The 14,418-nt window shown below is 37.6% G+C and overlaps 2 protein-coding genes and 1 long non-coding RNA gene across 3 annotated transcripts in view; 1 reads left to right on the top strand and 2 right to left on the bottom strand.

Moving 5' to 3' along the window:
- The window catches only part of cdc42ep4b (CDC42 effector protein (Rho GTPase binding) 4b), a 23,329-nt gene extending 13,894 nt beyond the window's left edge, over positions 1-9,435 (top strand). The window contains exon 2 of the mRNA XM_051913939.1: positions 5,376-9,435. Within this exon, the coding sequence (XP_051769899.1) occupies positions 5,568-6,557 (990 nt within the window). The 5' untranslated portion in view covers positions 5,376-5,567 and the 3' untranslated portion in view covers positions 6,558-9,435. The remainder of the gene's footprint in view (positions 1-5,375) is intronic.
- Positions 1,164-5,369, bottom strand: LOC127523345 (uncharacterized). The gene is made up of 2 exons (XR_007932857.1): positions 4,240-5,369; positions 1,164-3,509 (listed from the first exon to the last, which is right to left on the bottom strand). It is a non-coding gene; the product is annotated as an uncharacterized LOC127523345 (long non-coding RNA).
- Positions 8,138-14,418, bottom strand: si:ch211-152f22.4 (uncharacterized). Its single transcript, XM_051913938.1, has 3 exons — positions 14,226-14,418; positions 14,099-14,149; positions 8,138-12,796 (listed from the first exon to the last, which is right to left on the bottom strand). The coding sequence occupies exons 1-3, from the start codon at positions 14,248-14,250 to the stop codon at positions 11,394-11,396; spliced, it is 1,479 nt and encodes a 492-aa protein (XP_051769898.1). The 5' UTR covers positions 14,251-14,418; the 3' UTR covers positions 8,138-11,393.

Raw genomic sequence — 14,418 nt, 5'->3', positions numbered from 1 at the left:
GACTGACAAGGTTGCATGTGCTTCATTACATGTCATGTCTAAAGCGTGACTATATTCTGATGTAATGTGTAATATTCATAATTTTTGCTTAAATAAAACACAGTAATGAGTTCCAGAGTTGTGTACCATAATAACAGAAAGCTGCTTTTGTTTTGGAAGAATAGTTATGATCTCTTCCAGAGCGTGTAAGTACCCCGTTTAATAAGTAATGAGTACTCTTAAAAGATTAAAACCGATCTATAAACAAGAGTACAATAACATTAAGTGACAGCTGGTGTTTCATTTAGTGGAGCGTCTCATCTGACTTCCTTCCATGTGCTTTGCATGAGAGGACACTTTACGCAAGAGATCATGACATCATGAGTTAACAGCATGGGATGAATGCTTGTGGTAAAGATGTGAATCATTTATACCATAGTTGCTTTATTTTTCCTGGTCTTAATCTCTGGCTGGTGACTTGCGTACATAAAAGTGCGTTGTGTAAATACGGCTGTGGGCTTGATGGCCACATTCATACCCAAACCTCAAAATATTTCTACATTTTAACCCACAATCCATCCTTTGTTTTTCTACCGTCATTGCCATAACGGCCTCCTGCCAGACGAGACAGACTAATATATTTTTTCTTGTGAGAGTATTTGTGTGTTTCACGCTTAGGAATGTTGACGAGACCGTAGCGGGTCTCCTGTTATCCCGGTTTGGAGGCTGTGAAACGAGGCCCTGCTGAAACGAGGCCCTGCTGAAACGAGGCCCTGCAGATGTGTGGTTAGACCCTCACTGAGTTTGATCACGAGGGTTCGAGCAGCTGTGAAGTTGTAGGTCTCCAGTGAGCTCTGATATGTACACACATGTCCAGAGGCAGAGAGAGATTTTTAGCTGGTGTGTTGTCTTTCAGGAGCTGTTAGGATTTTGTACTGATGTACTGATGTGTAATGATGCTGAACACAAATGACGTGCTCTGAAATCCCCTGAGTGTAGCTGTTAATGAAGCGTTTAGAAGCTGTGATTGCTGGAAATAGGCATGAAAAGGACCAAAGACTTTGTGTTTTTGTGAAGCTTGGTTCATGACAACCAGTTCATGACAGTTGACAACACAGTTCACAAAAAGTATGAATTAATTTATTAATTAAAAATGCCCTATTGTTGTTTCAATTTTCTCTCTCTTTTTTTTTTTTTTTTTTTTTTTTTTTTTTATTCTAACAAAATCAACCAGATTTTTTTTTCTATTCTCATTTGAGTGAAATAGTTTTGTAATGACAGTTCAGTTTTGAATGGTAAATGTTTACTAATTTAATTTTAAATTTCAAATTTAAGGATTAAAAACACTTAATATAACAAACTGAATTAATTCTACAGAATTAATTTATAGAAAACCAGTTAAAGTCCCCATGAAATCAAAATGGAAGTTTTTTGGCTTTTAGTATGAATGTTAGTGTGCTCCAAAACAATGGGAATTTAGAAGATATAAGCATTCAAAACTTAGTCTCTCACTTCTGCCAATATGAATCAAAGATTTAGATGACATCACTCTGCACTTCAGCTTCTCATCAGATTTTCTGTCCAATCAAATGCTCTCTAGAATCTAAAAAGACGCTGAAGCTGCGGCTTAAATCAGTCACTTGTTCACACATTTACTATTTTCTACATGGTGAATGGCACATAGTGCACTATACAGTATATGGGATAGGGAGCGATTCAGACAGTGTAAATATGCTTTCCATTGGGGCGAATCAAGTCAAACCACCGCAGCGTGCACAGTCTGCTCCGGTCCAGAGACACGATAGCACAGAGTGGATCATATGCGCGAGTCGACGCATACCAGAAAACGTGTTGGACCCATTTGAATTCTGCACGGAATGCTATATTTTAAAGCAATATGGAGATTAGGAGGAGAAATGGTTAAAAATTAGGAGGAAACTGCTGCTTTACCAAGCTCAACAGCTCTGGCCAAGCTGTTATATAAACAAAAAGCTATTGGCTGTTTTTAAAAAGGGGAGGAGCAGTTCGATATGCCCTGCTCTGTCTTTGTTTCAGTGGAAATTACACCAATATATGCTGCGCGTTCCAAGGCACTTCAGTGGGCCTTTAAAAATATAATTAATCTTGCCCTGTGAGCCATATATACATTGCTTAATAAGGGATTTTCCTACCACTGGAGCAATAGAGCTGTTCAGTTCTGATTTATGACATTAATTTGTAGGCTAATTCGACATGGGTTCCCATGGGAATACCCTAGCGGTTTTTTGAATTACTTAGAATGAGGGCTGAGGTTAATATTACTTTCACATTTTGTTCTACAACATAAATGACATAAGCCAGTGTATTTTAAAAAGGCATTGTAAGATGTATAATGTTAAAATATCTAAAAAAAAAAAGAAGAAAAAAAAAAAAAAAATGGTAAAGACAAAACTGTATTGCATCAAATGGATTTAAATATATATTCAAATGGTGAAACGATAACCTTTTTTTTTTTTTTTTTAGATATCGTTTCACCATTTGAATATATATTTAAATCCATTTGATGCAATACAGTTTTGTCTTTACCATTACTTTTTAAAAAAAAAAATTAATTTACTTAAAATTTACAAAATTTATGTAATGAGCAGTACATCATGAATCCATCTTCCAAACCGTGTTTTTGTTTTATCCTGAATCACTACGGTACACTTATAGCAAGTGTTTATATATATATATATATGGACTATTTTAGACCGAGTGGGACGACAACTGCTGAGGTGTAGCCCAGTACCTGCGTGACTCGTCATATATATAACCAGAATTAATTAACACCATCTACAGTGTTCTTCCACAAGACGCATGCAGTTTTATTTATTAACAGCTAGAGTGCCAAAAGTTACATAGTGTACCTTTTTAATTCAAGCTCATTATGTCCTGATGTTAAAAATGCCCTTTCTTGATTTGTGTTAATTTATATATGATCAAAATCCTTTACATAGGAACTAGTGTGTCTTGCATTACTGTGCATTCATACAAACACAGATACAACATATCTATCTGGACCCTGGAGTGGGGCGATATGCTGTGATTCAACAATGAGGTCAATCTGCCAGCGGGCAGAGCTGAATCCTCCACAGGGACGCCCAGTTCTTTGACTCAAGTGGAGAGCTTATCGTTTATCAAACCCTTCTCTGTTCTCTCACAGCTACAGTCGCTCAATGGGCTTTTGTTGTCAGAGATGCAAATGTTTTGGTGGGGTGACGTGTCTTTGGAATATTGTTGCCTGGATCTCATTCATCCAGATGGCATGCACACAACCCGGGGGTGGCTATGAAGTCATGTTTGAAAACATGGAGAATTACGGACAACCGTCTAGACGGCAACAAGCAAAGCCTGCTCCGATTCATGTTTTCACCTTAGTTTCAGAGAAATCAGACTTTTTTAGGCTTTTGTTTGTTGTGCAACTCTTTAATCATGGTTTCTTTGAGTGATTGGTGTGTCTTAAGTCTTTTGTTTGCTGTTGGTGGTCAGTCAAGGCTAATAGGCCTCCCCTGTGTAAAGAAGCAAATAATTAGATTATTAAACCATAAATCACTGCGCCCAGTTGGGGATCAAAAAGTTCACAGTGACTCCAAAGAGCACTTGAATTCTCTTGTGTTCAGTCGTTCTCTTTTTATACTTTCCCTTTGTTTCATACCCTCTACAGTGACATTACAATAGGATGATACAACCACCATTACTCTTCCAAGACATGCAATATGTTTCGCTTTAAGAGAAAGGATGCGAAGAAGCGAAGAAAAAAAAAACCTCATGCAGTAGCTTACATGCAGTTTACAAGCAATTAGAATTAATAATAATAATACATGTAGTAATATATAAGCTTTTTAAAAGCCTAACAGAATGTTATAATCCATCTTTCACTGTTTATTGTACTTGTTTATTAATACATTTGCTTAATTTATGTATTTATTATTCATACTTTATTACTTACTACATACTTTTGTTTATGTATTTATTTACTTGCTTAATATGTACACATCCGAGCCATCTTAAACCACCTTAAGCCATTGCAAATCAGTATCTGGAAAGTCTCATAATGGAAATAAATGTTATACTGTTTCTGTTCATTCTTCCCCAGATTACTAGAAGAATTACAAAACCCAAATAGTTAATTGGAACTAGAATGATTAAAGTACCTAGTTACGTATGAAAAGGAAAGGGGCAGTCAAAAAGAAGGGTGAAAAATGCAAGAAAGGTGTCAAGGGAAAAGGGAAAAACTACCTTGTCAGCAGGTCTGGAAGGAAAATCTCAGGCAGCTGCAGTGGAGTACAACAGAATAAAGGTCTAGATTTCCACATGATATAAGGGCCTGGCACATACTACAGAGAATTCTGCACTGGAGTGAGTTGAATTTAAGAAGAAATGCAACCCTTTACAAGTCTGTGCTCCCAGGATCCTTTGAGATCATGGTTATGTAATCATGAAGTGAATGTGGATTTGGAAAGAAGGGATTTGTGACTTGGATTTGTGCCTTGGAACACATTACTGCCTGATATCTGCATTGCACCCTTTTATTTGTTTTAATTCGTACATTGTGTTCTTTTTTTTAAGCAAGGCTACTTTCATTGAACTTTCTTTACTGTTTGGAATAGCATTGTTGTTTTACTAAATTACAATTTCAGTTCGAATATAGCAGTATTTGTATACAGGTTCAAGGGAGGATTCTGTTGTATGCTTTTCCATGATCATTTTTGGAGCACTGATGTGCCATGCCAATAATGACACTATAGAAGTCAATAATGCATTTTTTTGAAAGTCGATCTTAGGCTCTAAAATTTGGCATGCCATTTGTGTGGTTTAATTCTAGATTCCTCAATTGAGTAAACAGATGGTTCAAAAGTTCATAGCAAGCCAAGTTGGAAGTGTACAAAGCTTTGGTTTTTGTGGTGACATTGTGACCACCATGCAAAAGTAAATCCTTCAGTAACAGGAGCTCTGTAAATCAACACCCGTGCAACGTGTCACCCTTTCATGACCGCACTTCCTCCAAGAACAATAAAAAGGTTCATGGCTAATGGGATGAAATAGGAATTCCTTTTCCAACCTCTTCCAACTCTCCGTTTATGTGTTATGTAATACTTCAAGTGGCTTTAGTGGTGAAATGCTTAGTTTTTTTTCACCTCCCTTTTTCTTTTTCAAAGCCAAGTTTCCATTGCAATTAATCTGTTTAAAACAAATTGGGACATAAATTTAGCATGTGATGTCAACAGCATGGCCCAAAATCTCCAGAAATTCAAAGTATCATGTACATTTCAACTCAAGTTCTAAAATAAAAGAGTCTGTCTCAGATTAGGTAATAAAATGTTGGCTGTGTAAAATAAAATGGCATTTATTGTTTCTTTTCTCTTCTGTTATAGGTCACTTGTCAGATGTTGAAGGCAGGACACTGTACTTTAGGATAAAAATGGCAATGTGTCCTAGATTTTTGGAAGAGTTTTCATCGTGACCACTGTCCTGGACCTACACTGTCAAAGGAAAGAGTGACCCATCTCTTGGCGAGAAAAGACTGGTGATTTTATTTTTCTTTGGACAGTATTTGAGAAGTCACCATGCCTATTCTGAAGCAGCTTGTATCCTCGTCCTCCCAGTCAAAGCGGCGCTCTCGTGCTGACCTGACTGCAGAGATGATCAGCGCACCTCTGGGAGACTTCCGTCACACTATGCATGTGGGACGAGGAGGCGACGCGTTTGGTGACACCTCCTTTCTTAGCAGCCGTTCAGGGGAGCCACCAAGGGAGCCGGAGGTACAGCAGAGCTCACCTAAACAGAGCCTCCTTTCCCGTACGTTCCGAAGCAGCAAGCGCTCCCAGTCGGTCAATCGTGACAAGCCTGACAAATCCAAACTGGCGCCCCCCAGTGGCTCGCCAAGTTATGTAAAAAATGCAATCTCGCTGCCATATTTGAATGATGACAATGCAGGACGAGGTACTGATATCCACCTTCCCAAGAGCGTGTCTTCAAGTCCTTTAAAGAACGTTCCGGAAGTTGATGGAAAGCCGCTTAATGGAGCTGCAGCGCCCACTGTATCAGACCTGGAGCTGGACGAGAGGAATTTTGGTGAGCTGACCGACTTGCGTCCATCAGTTCCTTACACCGGAGGCATGAAACATGCTGAGTCCATCATGTCCTTCCACATCGATCTGGGACCCTCTATGCTGGGCGACATCCTGAGCGTGATGGACAAGAAGGGCTTAGATGATGACGATCTGGGATTCGAAGAGGGGAAGAGTAGCGAGGGGCGCAGCTCGCCGCCCCAGAGTCCTCCCAATGAAGTGGAGGAAGAGGACCCCCTTCCTCCGATCCGACCCCCACGCCAAAGGCCGGGCACCAACCCTTACACTCCAGAGCTCCAAACCAGGAACCATCAACACCTGGACAGCTGTTCGGTCTCAAGTTCAGGGTCCACCGCGCTGGAGGAAAAACTCCACAATCAGATTTATGAGGGGAATATGGATGACATCAAGTACAGCTCACCTCGTGTGCAAGACGACACGGACTTCTCCTACATGGATGATGATGACGATGAGATTAGGGTGTAAAATGAACTGTAAATTACCAGAACAGTCTTTGCAAAGACTAAAAGAAGTGGTGAAGGTGGGTTGTGGTCGATTGGTGGATGCAAAGCTTGTACATTGACGTGGAGGACTGATTTTATAATGGAGATGAAAGGGAAAACGTATGTTTTAGCCCTTGCTAAATGCTTTTTCACTACAATTCCTAGTTCAGGTAAACAAACCCTCTGTTACTAGCGACTTTCGCCAGAGCCGCCACAGCTGAGAGAGGAATGTGCTTGTGTTTGCATATGCCGAGGCAAGGGAATTCCATTTCAAATGGTAATTAGTCTCGTGAGTATCATTAATGAATTCCAGTGTTGACCACTGGGAATGCTGATACAGGAGGTTTGCGTGGAACCAAGCCTCATATTCTCCCATGATCGACGCAGTACTCAGATGAAGCTCGCCTTATGCCTTTGGACTCGGAAAATGCTTCCAAACTAATGCCAACAGTCTTAAGTTTCCTGTTTTACAGTTTTTGATTCCATCTTTAAGTTATATCCTAAATTTTGCCTTGTACACAAAACTGTATTGATGTAAATGTTGAATTAATGATTGGAATACCATAAACGTGTTTGGAGGTTCAACAGAACGTTTTATCTCTGGCATATGTTACCTTTTTACTGTCGAGAGTTGTTTATGTAGTAGATCTGGACTTTGTCATGTGGTCCATGTGTGTTTAAGGGGATTTCCTGTCAGGTCACATGAAATTCTCAATCTTGGAGACTTTAGATTGATGGGATACAGAAACCGAAAGCAGGGGAGACATTGCTTTACTTGGAGGCAGTAGAATCAGACTAAGTGGAACCAATGATGACTTGTCAATTTTGTGTGTGTGAATGAGGATTGATGTCAAGAGGGCTGAGAAGTGTGCTATTTGATTATCATTGTATAGGCTCGGAGATGAAGAGGTAGCTCTCTTATTCAGGGTCTAGTGTAGTGCCTCGAAACCATGCTCATGAGCAGAAGTGGCTATAGAGGGTTTTCATCTCTGAATGACTCTTGTAGTTCTTTGTATTTTTGTATTTAGGTTTTCAAGAGAGATCAACACACCGTGATAAGACTGTAACTTGTATAGCCACTCTGTGAGTTAGTGCCATACCCTCTGCCTCGGTTAAACATAGACAGAAATGTACTTCATTAAAATTCTTTAATCTCAAAATGAGCAAACTTGATCCACCATGCAATATTATGTTAGTTATGTATAGCTTTCACGTAATTTTCCTTAAAAGAGAAGTGTGTAATTTCTGCACCACTAACAACACCAAAATGGAATCTATAAATAATAATAATAATTAAAAAAAAAGTTTATTTATAGGTCATTTGGAATATTTAAATAGATTCCATATCATTGGCTCAGCTAATCATGGGAGTTTGGGGGCGGGGCTACGCATTTGCTTGACTAATGCCAGATGCGAACTTTTCAAAAAACATCACTCATTTTTGAAATTCTGTTTAGAGTTGCATAAATTACACACTTCACATTTAGGTCTCTATTAGGAGAATTTTACAAACTAGCAAGAAAAAAAAAAGACGTTAACATTTAGACAAATTTGCCCTAAAACTGACAAGATACTTAACACTATAGGCCCTGGTTTACCACAGAAAACATCAAATAATTGCCATTGGTTAACATCCTGGTATCCCAGCAAGTATTAACTGTTCATTGTGCACTTTGAAATTTTTTGTTTTTTTTTCTATCACACTTATATTTTGGGGAGATAATTTAACAGTGTTCCACTTTTGATATATGTACATCATGTTTAGTTATTCATTTAATGTATATTTGAGTTTTTTAATTGACCTTATTGTTTAGTCAACAGTGCTGGCCCTGTAATCTGACATTATAAGCACACTAGAAGCTGAAGAGAACACCATTTTGTAGAATTGGTTATATTCATAAACAGTTAGTTTCTGTGATATAGAATTATTGTACAGATTTCTGTGGCCTTTTACCTTCACTTTGTGATCTGTTATGTTTTGCATCAGCTTTAACACTCTTAAGACCACAACTGCATTATTTGCTTGCTCATCTGTTTTTCATTGGTTTGTGAAATCAGCATGTCTGTACAGAGGAACAAGGTACGATTAATAAGAACTCTGAAAAAGAAACTGAGGGATGTTTGTAATGCGGACTCTGTTTCCTGAGGTGTTTTCTGTGTATAGAATGGTTTGGTAAAGGGCTTTATTAAAGGGGTACGAGGGACTTGTGTTGCCTTATATCTGGTTGAAAAGCTGCATTATGCCATTTTTTTCTGCGAGCACAAATGGAGGATAATCAAACGTGCCAATTTTTTCTTTTCCTTTCTTTTGTTGCCCTTTAATTTTTGTTTATTTTATGGGTTAAGGAAGTGGTCTTGGAGTTATCACGCTGCACACAAAGTTTTTGAAGATGACCAGATGTGCGGGATTGGATTTGTGAGACTGAAATTGAGCTGGAATGCTGGACTGTAACAGGTTTTGAGAGCACCAGGGCTCCCTCTACAGTTTGAGTAGTTTTCTTTCAGGCCATTAATACTATTTCTATGCTTAGAGAGACAACAGTATACATATACAATGGCGTAGAGGTTACTATAGTTTCTTTGCTTGATTACTATGAGCACAGTTGTATCACAGCACCTTCCTACAGTTCCTTTAGAAAACAGTTGACAAACACTAAAGTATACTATCTCTCTTAAAGTAAACAATCTCTTTAATTTTCAAGTATTTGCTCTTTTATTTTTTTTTTTTTTCACTTAATGTCTGTATCATTCTGTACTGAAATAATATATATATATATATATATATATATATGACCTGCCTCACTTTCCCTTGCAAAATAACAGTTCTATTTTTCAATAAAAGAGAAAGCTGATAAACTTCACTAGAACGCCATAATTTGTACTGATGTTCATGAGTGTCAATGTGAATCATTATTTAAGAGTAAAACAAAATACCTCAGCAAGTTTGTTCATGTTGTAGTTATCCAGTGTTGTGCAGATTTACATGCCTAATAACCATCCTCAGGCTAAAAACTACTGTATCACAGCTATTCTAGTATGTTGACTCAGGGAAATCTACCACTACACACTGTTTATGCTGATGAAACAGATCTGACAGATTAAATTCCATAATCAAATATTATATTTCAAAAAGTAAATTCCTCTTGATAGGTGGTGGACCTTAAAAAAAAAAAAAACTTCATTAAAATGGAGAGACACCTCTACAAGTGTGTCATTCATTTAGTAGGTAGGCCTACTCTAAGGGCCAGATTTACTAAACAGGGCAAATTAGCGTCTGGTTTAAGACATGCTTTTTGGGCATTTAAAATGATTCATGATTCCTTGCATGATTCATTTAAATACTTTTGATGAAATCAGAGAGGTATATGACTCATCCATAGACAGCAATATAACCACCACTTTCAAGGTCCAGAAAATACAAAAGACATCGTTAAAATAGTTGACGTGACTGCAGTGGTTCAACCTTAATTTTATGAAGCCACGGGAATACATTTTTGCACAAAAACAAAACAAAAATAATGACTTTATTCAACAATATCTTCTCTTCTGTGTCATTCTCACGTTGTTTCCGTTCAGCACTTCCAGGTTCTACATCAGAATGTCGACTCATTATTGGCCGGCTCCTGCGTCAGCATCACACGCATGTGTAGTGGTGCTCATTTGTACGGCTTTGGCCAATAGTGAGCCAACAGTATTCCGACGTACACATGGAAGCCTTCACGGTGCTTACTGTGGCAAATGCGTAAGGATAATGACAGGAAGGAAAAGAAGAGGTTGAATAAAGTCGTTATTTTTATTTTGTTTTTGTGCACAAAAAGTATTCTCGTCACTTCATAACATTAAGGTTGAACCACTGCAGTCACGTCAACTGTTTTAACGATGTCTTTAGTACCTTTCTGGACCTTGAAAGTGTTGCTTATATTACTGTCTATGGACGAGTCACATACCTCTCGGATTTCATCAAAAATATCTTAATTTGTGTTCCGAAGATAAACGAAGAACTTACGGGTTTGTAACGACAAGAGGTTGAGTAATTAATGACAGAAATTTCATTTTTGGGTGAACTAACCCTTTAACTGTGTTTATTTAGTAAATCCTGACAGTATTTTTTTCTAACGCCAAAAGAGGGTTTGCGCTGGTGCAAGCTGTTAGTAAATCTGGCCCTAACTCTTCCAAACTGAAATGAACACATTATCAGTTTGGATTTGCATGGAAATACAATGGGGGAAGCAGATTCAAGGTGAAAATGAGCTATGTGGTAAGCACACCATGAGATGACATCAAGTGCATTGATAGATTATCTGAAAACTATTATATTGTAAATGATATTATATATTACTTAATATTATATTACTGCCTGGAATGTTAAAATATTATGATAAATGCTAACGTTAATCTAGGTTTATTACAGTATAACTGTGTTCCTACTGCCATCTTGTGGTCAACCCTCATTTTACAAGTTCAGCTAAAGGTGACTGAGTATCAATAGCTAATATTTTGAAATATAAGCTTATTCACCTTTAAGAAAAAAGAGCATTGTGAGTTTTGTTTATTTTTAATGCAACTTTTTTATTTACATTACAGCAGTCAGATGATAAGGAATAGTATTGTAATTTTTTTTACTCTTTAATGATGATTAAAATGTCTAAATAGATTGTTCCTTAATAAAAAATAAAAAATCCCTTGATCAAAAACTATCAACTATCAGTATTATTTTTTATAATGCTAACAACATATTAGTTAATGTTTTAAAAATGTTCATCTTTCATGACTAACAGGCTATGATGATTTTGCCCTCCATTAAGAGAGTTAAATAGAGTTAAGGGAGAAGGAAACGGTTGCCATTTAGAAACAGCATCATATTTAGATGTTCCGGATCCAAGCTACTTCTTCGACTGGCCACGAGTCTGGCTTTCTCCATGTTAAAGGCAATGTCAGCCGGTCCTGCAGTAGACACAACAGCCAGGTATTTGCGTGCAACTTCACTCAGGTACCAGTCTTTGTCTTTTGGAAATTTCCAGAATGCATGAGGATCCCAATTGCTCTGTAACATTTCCTTTTCCAAGTATCTCTTCAGAACTTCACCAAAATCGTCTGGCTGTCTAAAGTTTCTCTCTCGAGTCTCCTTGTCCAGGTGTTTCATTTCGGCAATGATCGTTTTCTTAATGCGAGCAGAAGTACCCTTCTCAGAGAGAGCGATGTCTCTGTATCTCAGGTCAAGCGCAGTGCTCAGTGTCAGCCAGTCATTTTCTTTGGCTTTACTGAAGTGATGATTAAAATGTTGTGCTAATTCCTTTGCAAACTCATTTCCGTCTTGTTGCAACTCCAGGAGTTTCTTCCTAATGGCCTCCACCTGTGGTATAATGTTTGACAGTGAGTGGTATCGCTTTGATGGTGATACGATGTCCTGGATTGCCTTAAGGGATGATGCTGTTTTCATTATGTTTTTAACTTCATGCTCACTTAACAACAAGTCAACATTAAATTCAAGAAGCACTTCATGTACAGCTCGATGCTGCTTTGAGATTCTTTCGAGCATGTTCAGCGTAGAAAGCCATTTATCACCCTTGGACTCAGCCAGATTATGTTGCTGTAACCCCATCTTTTTTTGCGCTTTCTTGAGTTGACCTTGTGCTTCTACATGAGAAAAATACTCAGATATTTCACGACATCTTTGCACTAGCCCTTTCCAGCCAGAAGATGCCTCAAGTGTCTCCTTGAAGACCACATCCAGTGTGTTGGCGAAACAGGGAATGAGATCCCATCCTGCCTTTTTGATGTCTCTCCTCATTCCATCTACATTTGTGATTACCACTTTAATTTTGCTTCCAATTCCCCATTTACCTGCTATTTTTAGAAGCTGCCCAACAAAATGACTGGGTTTATATTCTTCAGGTAGAGGTTTGGTTTCCAAAACATAAGACTGCCAAGTCCATTTGTTATCAATCAGGTGACAGGTAGTTGTCATATAGGTTTTGTTTGTTGTGGTATTCCACACTTCAGATGACAATGCAACATTATCTACACTTTCTAAACCTTTTTGCACAATTTGTGTTGTTTTGAGAAACAAAATTTGAAGTTTTGAGAGTATAACATCAGATTTTGGTGGATTTTGCCCTTTACTGATAGACTTAAAGAAATGGATGAAACCAGGCTCCTTAACTATGGTATGTGGATGCAGATCTGAGATAATCATATCAAGTGAAGGGTCCCTCTGATCACCTGCAGAAAACAAAGTACATCGACTAATTTTACATATGTATTTACATATACATTTACATCGTCTATGCATGTTATCCTGGACAGAGATGGAATGAAGATAATAGAAATTTGTTGAGATAGATGGCTTAATTTTACCAGGTGGGTATAATTATTAACATTAGTTAATGCCTTATTTAATAGGCCATATGCATGCTATTTATAACTATATATACATTTACTAATGTTAATTGTAGAGTGTCTAATTTAGTTAATTTAGCTCATAACACGCACCATCTTTGCAGGCGATCCCTCCATGAAATTATTCTGTGATTTTACATTTTCGTTTGGCCACAGATGGAGTCAGCCGTTTGCTTCAGTGCTGCTGTACCTGAAGCTGCGCGGCACCTTTTACGACGATTTCACACACACACCTGAGAGAGGCGTTTTTTATTTAGGTGAGTGTGACGGATTCTCCTGGATGGGCGATGCCACTTTTTTTGTTTAATACGATACCGATACGATAGGCCTACCTCCAAACTGAACTTTTAAATTAATAAATGTATTAAATTCTTAAATTACTAAGAGTAAAATGGATAATGATACCCACTTAACATTATATTTGAAAGGCATTTTAACATTCAATACGCCTTAATTGCAATTTAGTAGGCCTAGATTTTATTTTTGTTTATACATGGTTAAAATATGTTTAAAAGTAATCTGATTGGCTATAGTTTTGTTTAATTGGCGCTATTTCCCCACACGAAAAAAATATGACATTACAAATAGTTAATCGAAACATTTGCAAAAAAAAAAAAAAAAAAAAAAAAGCCTAAAACTATTGAGTAGGAGTGGAGAAATAAAATATTTTAAGTTTTTCTGTGATTGTTTCGGGAAAAGATTCAAAGTATCAAGATTGTTACAATGAATCTTATAATACAGTGCCATCTTGTGGCAGGTCTAATTTACAGAACCCATAAACCCAAGTTTTATCCATTAGCACAAACAAAAGCCTGACAACGCTAATTGTTTAATTTTCTGATAATATAATTCACGTATTAAAGTGTAGCAATAAATTAAATATAACAACAAAAGCAATAATTATAGCGGCGTTACCCGTGCTGAGCAGTGACTGAAAATTAGTTTGAGCGTGCAGAAGACTGAATCTACAAAGAACTGACAAAGTAATGCAAATAGCCTACATAAAATGATGACTGTATAGAGCACGTCCATATCGAAACAAAGCCAAATCGCGGATTTAAGGTCCCCGTTTCGTAACACTGCCATAGAGAGAAAATTAGTTTTTCCCTTTTACGACTCTCTTACCTCTTTTTCCTTCGTGATAGGGACTGTATCTTCGACCCCGTCTGGTCCTCACTGTAAATATAGAGTTAACTTATTAGATATCCTTTAAATTGAACAGCTTCCCCCCTGTAATTTGTTAAACACTCACTCGATGAAGGTGCAATCCGCTGCATATTCAACAAGCAATTTGTATTCGTGTAAAAAAAACTGTCCAAGAAACTTCTCAAAATACCAATAAGACCGACTATCAATACCGTCCAGTTATGGAGCCAAAGGAGCAAAAGCAATTACCCATATTACATACCTGGCTTTAATATCTACGTCATTTGCCTCGCCCTATT

The sequence above is a fragment of the Ctenopharyngodon idella genome, chromosome 12 (genome assembly GCF_019924925.1).
Source record: "Ctenopharyngodon idella isolate HZGC_01 chromosome 12, HZGC01, whole genome shotgun sequence".
In the NCBI taxonomy this organism is placed as follows: domain Eukaryota; kingdom Metazoa; phylum Chordata; class Actinopteri; order Cypriniformes; family Xenocyprididae; genus Ctenopharyngodon; species Ctenopharyngodon idella.
The sequence above is the reverse complement of the archived record's forward strand: the minus strand, read 5'-3'. Positions and strand labels throughout refer to the sequence as shown.